Consider the following 9,788-nt stretch of genomic DNA (forward strand, 5'->3'; position numbering starts at 1 on the left):
CTAAAAGCGGCGTAAAACCATACTCACTCACTATTGTCACAGTTGGACCACGCCCAGTTTAAGAAGATTTTGGCTATGATAGAGTCCGGCGTGGAGGACGGCGCCACGCTCCGGTGTGGAGGCCAGCGGCACGGGGACATCGGCTACTTCATCAAACCTACCGTCTTCTCTGATGTCACAGAGGACATGCGCATTGGCAGGGAAGAGGTGTGTTATCAATTTCAGTTTAGTTTCAAAGAAACCACCACCGGTGAGCATGAACATATACAGATATATACTCACCAAAAAAAGAAATGCGTACCATAAACATACAGAGAAGTAAGTACGTTAAGAAGAGATGTTTCCAATGTGTACCAGTTAATGACAAATCTAACAATCATTCAAGTGTTACCACAGAGTGTGTTCATTCTTATCACGATATGCTGCAAGTAATTTCCGAACTTTTAACGCTTATCCCGCACGTGACAAATGGTGCATCTCGTGCCATGGATCTAGGATTTCACGTGTGATGCGCCATGAGCGTCGGTTCACACAACATAACCGTATGTTCGTTTGTGCATCGAACAAACTAATATCTTTTGAATATGAGTAAGTCTTCATATATTTATTAACATGTAAAATATTCGCGTTTCTCTTGGCGGTGACTATTTTTATGAAAATACAAAAAATATCAGCATGACGATTGACAAGGTCAGCGGTTCTTTCTTAAATTAAATTGACATACAATAGATCTGGACAAGTTTCTTATATCTTTTAGCCTTTTTGGTGATACAATACTACAGAATTTAAAAGTATTTGGCCGTAAGAAGTATTTTTTTAAATATGCGGAGTTCCGTTTCGGATCCAAGCTTCTCATCTGAAAAAATATCAAAAGAAACGTCCCCGTGGCTAGACATATGAGAAACCAAACACTGTAAACATACTTTGAGACACATTAAAAAGACGAAACTTGGCAAAACTGATCATCAACGTTGTAATTAAAGTGTCAAATTTCTTAAAGTGAAACACAACACTAAACATGAGAAAATGGCATCAAAAGTCAGTATCTCGTGTGTAGCCATGTGCATTGATGGCTACCGTGGAATGGATGAGGCGGTTGATGAAGGCCATAGGCCTGACGCAGTTCAGCTGCAGTTGTCGGCTTAGGTCGGACGACATTCAGCCGTCTTTGAATCTCGTCCCGCAGGTGCTCAATGGGATTTAAATCGGGACTGAGGGCAGGCCACTCCATGGTTCTGATGCCATTCTGCTGTAGGAAGTCACTTGTTGCTCTCGCAGTGTGGGCACGGGCGTTATCATGCTGAAACTCGTGGTTGCGGCGACGTGCCAAATGAGGTATGGCGTGTGGTCTCAAGATTTCATCAACGTACCGAACTGCTGTAACACCATTGCCTCTCCCTGGACTGATGTTCTGGAAGACCACAGGGCCGACCCTCTGTGCAAGACCAACTCCACCCCAAACCATGATGCTCGGACCACCCCACGAGTCTCTCTCAACAACACAAGCATCCAAATAACGTTCCCCACGGCATCGCCAGACTCTCTCTGCCATCTGCTGTTGAGTTACACTAACGGCTCTCGTCTGAGAAGAGGACTCTTCTCCACTGCTGGTGGCGCCAATGCTGGTGCTGTGTAGCCCACTGAAGACGGTCCCGGTGATGACGTGATGTCAGAATGTGTCCTCGGTGTGCCCTGTGACAGTAGAGGTGTCTGCTCGTCAATCATTGACGCACAGTGTCCGCACGAATGTGTCGCTGGTGTGTCCCCATGGTCTGTCGAGCAGTTTCCGCAGCAGTAACAAAGCGATCTTGAAGATGCTGTCGCACAATCTGACGATACTGACGTCGGGTGGTGACCCTTGGTCTTCCATTACGTGGTCGGTCATCTGTAGTGTTGGTGGTCTGGTGCCATTGCTGGAGCCTGTATATGGTCCTGTTACGTGGACTTGAAATACATTGGCTACTTGCCGGACGGTTTGTCCAGCTTGCAATCATCCAAAGGCTTGGTGTTGCTGATTTCTTGTCAATCTTGGCATGTGATATCAAGTCAATAACGAATTAATGTTATCCGATCTTGGTGGATTTTTATAGGGCAAGAAATGGGGGAACGCATGTGCATTTCAATTTGCACGGAACTCACGTACATCGGGTTACCATGGCCGTTGCCGTGATGTGTTTGGGCGATCGGTTTGTCATCTGCTTTGATTTTTTATTATCAAATTTCATTTTGTCCGGACATGGTAATGTTAAATTTGAGAAACTTTGACAAAAGTTACCTAGATATTTAAATGACAACTTTTGCGGTTCAGTATGTACTACTGAGTTGTCAAATTCTTTCTTCTCTTGGTATATTCTGCTATCGACCAGTCTCAAGGGCAAGTTATGATTTGAAGTATGAAATTTTAATATCGGCATGTACTTGCTTTTAGGGAGTAACAGATAATGTTCAAACTTTGATGTTTGCTTATAGTGTTTGTAATATAAATCCTTTGGACTCAACTCCACACTTACCGTCCACTTTTGAATAAACTGATCCTTACGTATGTGTTCGACCTTTGAGTGTAGCCAATTTCTGCATCGGATGTATGGTTTATCAAATATTTCGGTTAGTCCAACATCATGTAGTACCTTTTGATCACATCAATCCATCTTGAGCAATGAAAGACCTCTGATTTAGCTGATAATCATGTGGTTGTTTTCACAATCATTTTTTGTATGTTTTGATAGATATTTGGACCGGTACAATGCATAATCAAATTCAAAACTCTGGAAGAAGTAATCACGAGAGCCAATTCTTCCGATTACGGCATTGCTGCCGCCATATTCACCTCTGACATCGACAAGGTCATGCTCTTCACCAGCAGGGTCAAGGCCGGAACAGTGTGGTAGGCTAAATCTTTAACACTTCTTAATACTATTTGTAATAATTATAATGCCATTTGTAATCATTGATACATCATGATGCCAGAAATTAACTACAATGAACCACGAGCTTACAACGATATTCACGTTGAAAATGAGCTCATCGCGTCACGCGGGGACTCATTGGGGACGCAAGATCATCACGAGTATAACTTCGGGTCGCGTCCCTCGTCAGCAATCAGTGTTTCAGAATAGTCCAGCGTGTTTCAGATTTCAACATCAGTTTGCAGCAAGTGTCAAGGTTTTCAATGTTTTAATATCACTACCCCAACTAGAAGGAAGCTGGAATGGGTCTGGGCAAAGACAGTGGCTGAGGAGGAATCCCAAGAAGGTGAAGGTCACGTCACCCAAGCAAAGCCAGGATCAGGCGGAGGACCAGCCTCAGTCAATCAGTCCCCTTTTGGAGAGATCACCTACAACACCCACACAAAGCCATGACGAGGCGGAGGACCAGCCCCAGTAAATCAGTCCCCTTTTGGAGAGATCACCTACAACTACCACGCAGAGCCATGACGAGGCGGAGGACCAGCCCCAGTCAATCATTCCCCTTTTGGAGAGATCACCTACAACTACCAGACAGAGCCATGACGAGGCGGAGGACCAGCCCCAGTCAATCAGTCCCCTTTTGGAGAGATCACCTACAACACCCACACAGAGCCATGACGAGGCGGAGGACCAGCCCCAGTCAATCAGTCCCCTTTTGGAGAGATCACCTACAACTACCACACAGAGCCATGACGAGGCGGAGGACCAGCCCCAGTCAATCAGTCCCCTTTTGGAGAGATCACCTACAACACCCACACAGAGCCATGACGAGGCGGAGGACCAGCCCCAGTCAATCAGTCCCCTTTTGGAGAGATCACCTACAACTACCACACAGAGCCATGACGAGGCGGAGGACCAGCCCCAGTAAATCAGTCCCCTTTTGGAGTGATCACCTACAACTACCAGACAGAGCCATGACGAGGCGGAGGACCAGCCTCAGTCAATCAGTCCCCTTTTGGAGAGATCACCTACAACACCCACACAGAGCCATGACGAGGCGGAGGACCAGCCCCAGTCAATCAGTCCCCTTTTGGAGAGATCACCTACAACACCCACACAGAGCCATGACGAGGCGGAGGACCAGCCTCAGTCAATCAGTCCCCTTTTGGAGAGATCACCTACAACACCCACACAGAGCCATGACGAGGCGGAGGACCAGCCCCAGTCAATCAGTCCCCTTTTGGAGAGATCACCTACAACACCCACACAGAGCCATGACGAGGCGGAGGACCAGCCATAGACCCTCAGGAGGAACTTGAGGAGGCAGACCTGTATAATAAGCCCCCAATCCATCATCCGGACTCCCAAGAAGTTCCCGGGCACCCCCTTCAACCCCGAACAGGACAAAGAGCTGAACCCGTACTCGAGGGCCTTGTAGAAGTTGCCTGTCGGCAGGTAGCAGAGAAAGATCACCAGGCGTAGAGCTGGTCCGTGTGGTTCCCTAATGAAGGTCACCTGCCTCTCTATCCCTGGACCGACCCGACCCAGAAGCTCCAGGAACAACTACGGGTCCATCCACAGGAAGTTCTGGAACCCTGTCCTGTCCTCTCGTGCAAGCTCCTGCAGCAAGGTGTCGGAGAAGCCAAGTCCTCAACCAAACCTTGCGCTGGACTTGACCCCGGCGTCGTCCTCCTCTTCCCTTGGCTTACGTCTGCGGACAACTAAGATGGTGGCCGCAACCAACCCAACCACATATCGTCTGTACTGGAAATCGACAGTCAGCTGCTGGTGTGCCATGTTGCTGCGATAAGCACTGTGTGTTGTTTATGCTGCGAATACCAATAAAACGCGCCAAAATTCGGTCCTATTCTGGTTGCGGTTTTGTCGTGTTGTCATCATGATAAACTCGTAGAGGTCGTGTTAAGGTCGTACTAAGCTCGTAACTGACTCGTACTCACCACGTACGAACCTAGTCGATATCGTGAACACATCGGTATGATGTCGTAATGACATCGCACGAACATCATACAAAACTCGGGATGTGGGCGGGTGGCATCAGTTTGTCAGCTTCTTCCACGTGCTGACATGGGTTTCACCAAAATGGTAAACGTCTGAGACTTGTATCACTCCGGGCTTTCCTCCCACATGAGGCTGACACGCCGTGATATAACTGGAATATTGTTCAAAGCGGCGTTTAACGTCACTCACTCACAACTGTAATCACGACTACGACATGACGTCATTATGTAATCATTCTTGTGTACCTGGCTCCTCTGTGTACAAAGCGAGCCAGTCGTGCAGGCCCTGCTCTCCGTGTAGGTCTCGACAGTAACTCGAATAACATTTGCCAGAACCTAGCTGCCCTTTAAATAGCCAAAATTCGGCGCTCGTTGAAGTGTGCAATAAGCCGTTATCAAAGCATCAGACCCGTGAAGATCTGGGTTAGAATAGGTCTTCAGCAACAATGCTTGTCGTAAGAGGCGACTAACGGGATAGGGTGGTCAGGCTCGCTGACTTAGATGATGCATGTCATCGTATCGCAATTGCGTGGATCGATACGCATGATATCAATAGCGTTAAACAACAAACAAACAAACAAAACATGGTATATAAGCCTTATTGTGTTATTGTGAATCAGTGGTTCCCCATATCATGACCGAGAAATTTAGGTACATTATGATTTACTATTCGTTTTATTATACCATTTGAGTTTGTTATATCCGTGCATGTGCATTATCAGTTGTTGTAGAGGGCCACAGGAGTTCGATATATCAGGACTGGGTTGTAAGTATGCATAATCAACGTAGGATCAGCGTAGTTCGATACATCCAGACTATCTGTAGTAGCGTGGTACATGAATTAACCACCAGCTCGTTTCCTCCAGGGTAAACTGCTACAACTGGCTGACACCACAGACTTCGTTTGGAGGCGTGAAACAGTCGGGCATCGGCAGAGAGCTGTAAGTACTTCACAACAACACGCCTAACCCCATCTTCACGTCACAACAACACGCCTAACCCCATCTTCACGTCACAACAACACGCCTAACCACATCTTCAAGTCACAACAACACGCCTAACCCCATCTTCACGTCACAACAACACGCCTAACCCCATCTTCACGTCACAACAACACGCCTAACCCCATCTTCACGTCACAACAACACGCCTAACCCCATCTTCACGTCACAACAACATGCCTAACCCCATCTTCACGTCACAACAACACGCCTAACCCCATCTTCACGTCACAACAACATGCCTAACCCCATCTTCACGTCACAACAACACGCCTAACCCCATCTTCACGTCACAACAACACGCCTAACCCCATCTTCACTTCACAACAACACGCCTAACCCCATCTTCACGTCACAACAACACGCCTAACCCCATCTTCACGTCACAACAACACGCCTAACCCCATCTTCACTTCACAACAACACGCCTAACCCCATCTTCACGAGGCAAGGCTTTGCAAAGCATACATCTATGTACCGCAAACACGGAGTCAACGGATATTTTCCATGTTTTTAATCAAGGTGCTCATGTGATTTGATGCACTTCGCGCAGGATGACCCGTTTTATCACAATTTAGATTTTGATTATCAATCAGATCGTCTTGACTGGGCGCCGCCACGTCGTTTGAAGCAAAAGCAAGTTATATGAGAGGTGGAATCTTATTGGTCAATAGGGACACAGAGGGACATACCACCTGAAAGCCATTGGTGGCGCTACGATCGAGCCCAGACATTCAAGCCTTGCTCGACAAGGATAGAAACTGGACTTAACAGTCAGTTAACTCCCTTGCTAGGGAAGATGGTCCGAACCTTACAGTCGCTTCTTTGCTAAGTTTTTTTACACACAATATCTATCCTCGCTTCGCGGAAAGGTGGAAGACGGCTCGTGTTAGTTCGCATCGTAAACACTTTTGTATAAGCATAACGTCGGTAATCTATATTGCGTCCCAGGGGACCAAATACACGTGGGTAGATTTATGGGAGAAAACATAAAAATACCATCCACACACATTATTACGTGCATATAGGAAGGAGAATAGGTCATTCATTAACACTGATTACGTGGAATGATATTTCAGTGGTGGCTCTGTTGCTGAACACGGTAGCGCATCTGAGTCGACCTTCAATGACCAGTTTTTCACATTTTGAGATTTAGTAACCTTCCATAAGATATGTCCTCTCCTTGAGATAACTCCAAAGCAAACTTATCATAGAAGGAATAACACTGATAATAATATTACCATAACAGACTGCTTCATCTTCGATGGCTTATGTTTTAGGAATTACGCCAAGGAATTTCCACTTAGTCTTATATTAATATGATACAGCATGTCATCCATTTCGTTGAATTCTTGCAAACAGTGAGTTCACAATACGAAGGCGTTCAGTCTTGAATGTCCGACACCAACAGAGCAGAGGCGTTGAAGAGTTGCGCCCCTTGACATGATCAATTGGTCGATGGTTTCAAATCCCAGTTTCGTCTCGACTCTGGTTCTTGGTTTGCCAGCACAATATCCTCGCTCGTAGTTTTACCAAAGTCGTTCAAGACACCACGATAACACGCTGTGCATATAACTGAAATACTGTTCAAAATGGCCTTGAAGCCAACATGTGCTACTGATATATGAGCATGTTTGTCTGAAAACATCACGGAGTATAGTTTACATGTTTCAGGGGAGAGAGTGCCATCAACGAGTACACAGAAGTGAAAACGGTGAGACATGTCACACAAGTCAGTTAATGATATATACTCTTCAAAACAGAAACTTGACATAGATGTAAAACCACTTTTAGCTTTAGCCAAATATCTAAAATGTTTGTCAGGAGTTCTTACAGCACAACAACATCCAGACATTACCTTGGCAAGCCCGGTCACCAGATTTGTCCCCGTTTGAGCATCTGTGGGCGAGTTGGATCGACGCGTTCGCAGAAGGAATCCACCGCGCCAAACACTTCCGGCGCTTCTTGATGCACTGTAGCATGAATGGCAGCACATCCAACAGTGACATTAACTGTATCGTGTACGTGTGTCTGTCTAGGTGACACGATTAATGTTTTGAACATTGTGTACATTGATCTTCAAACAGTGTTTCAATTATAGTTTCTGTGTCCTATTTTGAAACAATCGCATTATATTACATTTTGAAAGTCAGTGTCAAGTTTCTTTTTTTGAAGAGTATATATAGCGCTTGTTCCACTCTGAATGTCCTGTCGTAGCACGGGTACATCCGTCCACTGTTTCGGTGTCCTACAGGACGACATGCCACTTTGGGATAACAGCTTCAGTATTGCTTGAAACGACGTTTCACTTCCGTATAATATAACATTATAAGCTGGCGGGCGAAGTAAAGTATCCACTTGGAAATTAGATTTGACCAAACAATTACTACGTTATCGAAAAGTTTCAAGGGTGAAAACAGCCTAAACACTGCAAACTTTAGGTCCCTTTACGCCAAATGGAATCTGTTTCGCGGATAATCATATCTTCTCGACGCAAGGGAGTTAACTGACTATAAAAGTCCAGTTTCCACCCTTGCCCAACTAGGCTGAAATGAGGGAGTTATATTTTGGCTGGACTTACGAGTCGATGCATAGTCCAATCAAAATCGCGGAACGAAATTGACATTCGGTTCATAAACAACATGGCAAATCCAAATAATGTGAGAGGTGGAATCTGATTGGTCAGTAGGAGGGACATAGAAGGGGCACAACCCGTAATCGCCACTAGTGGCGCTACAATCGAGCCCAGAAATTGCAGCATAGTTCGACAAGGGTAGATACTGGGCTTTTACAGCCAGTTAACGCCCTTTCCCCAGGAAGATGGATAATCAAGACTGGTTATTCCCTTTCATTGACGTTCTATATTTACAATTAATAAGTTTTTATCCATAAAGGTGGCATGTCTTTATGTTCTTGTAACTTCTCAGTGCCTATCAAAGACACAATGACCATGCTTATGTGTGGCTTGTGTGTGTAGCGTATTTTTTAAACCTTCATCTCAATGACAGCAGGGGTCTATCAGGGTTAAACAACACCTGATATTAATTGCGTTTTGGGTCTTGCCTTTCTGTTCTCCAGGACACAATCCTCGCTCGTCTGTCCGTCATGTTTCCAAATTAAAAAAAAAAATGCTCAACTTTCTTCTGGCAGTTTGTAAAGGGCACATGGTCATGTTTTTCATGATTTGTTCTTGTTCCCATGGAAACAAGATGGAATACTTATGAATGCATGTAATTTCCAGAGCTTAATGAAGTAATGTTAAAGTATCAGTGAGTGAGTTTTGTCAGTATTCCAGTAATACCTCTGCTGGGAACACTACAAGCATTCAACACAGTGTACCCAGGTGGGGACCTGAACACGGGATTCCTACGTGGCGGGCGAACGCTTTACCCACTAGCCCTCGTCCACAACACCCAAACCCCTGCCCTCCCCGTGTGTAATATGTTGTTGGTGTTGCAGGTGACTATGAAGGCTCCGGCGAAAGTGTGAGACGTCACGGACAAGGTGACATCATGGCGTCCTTCCCCTGTGTGTCTCTTGCACATATCAACGTTACAACATCGTGTATTCTCATGCTGAAAGCAATAAATCTACAGAAAACCACAGCTCTTGGTACTATTCTTCCAAACAGTAACGACATGCTTTTGAAGTATAAGTGTAAGCTTTTACAATATACATAACTGTATTTGCTTAGCAGTGTATAACCCCCAATCAAACGATAACACTGTTTACATAACGAGTCCTAGGTCAGGATGACCCAGGGAGTCTAACGGGGTTTGGCAGGTCAGCGAGGGTCAAGTGTGTACCGCGACGACAGTAAACAGTCTACTACACTTAATGCAGGTATATATCCCAGGTCTATT

The 9,788-nt window shown here is 45.6% G+C and overlaps 1 protein-coding gene across 1 annotated transcript in view; it reads left to right on the forward strand.

Annotated features, from left to right (window-relative positions):
• The window catches only part of LOC124147014 (retinal dehydrogenase 2-like), a 29,087-nt gene extending 19,557 nt beyond the window's left edge, over nucleotides 1-9,530 (forward strand). The window contains exons 10-14 of the mRNA XM_046517609.2: nucleotides 43-207; nucleotides 2,727-2,884; nucleotides 5,791-5,865; nucleotides 7,600-7,639; nucleotides 9,385-9,530. Of these exons, the coding sequence (XP_046373565.2) occupies nucleotides 43-207; nucleotides 2,727-2,884; nucleotides 5,791-5,865; nucleotides 7,600-7,639; nucleotides 9,385-9,414 (468 nt within the window). The 3' untranslated portion in view covers nucleotides 9,415-9,530. The remainder of the gene's footprint in view (nucleotides 1-42; nucleotides 208-2,726; nucleotides 2,885-5,790; nucleotides 5,866-7,599; nucleotides 7,640-9,384) is intronic.
• Nucleotides 9,531-9,788: the final 258 nt, after the last annotated feature.

This window comes from Haliotis rufescens, unplaced genomic scaffold (genome assembly GCF_023055435.1).
Source record: "Haliotis rufescens isolate VD_foot unplaced genomic scaffold, xgHalRufe1.0.p SCAF_1, whole genome shotgun sequence".
NCBI classification, from domain to species: domain Eukaryota; kingdom Metazoa; phylum Mollusca; class Gastropoda; order Lepetellida; family Haliotidae; genus Haliotis; species Haliotis rufescens.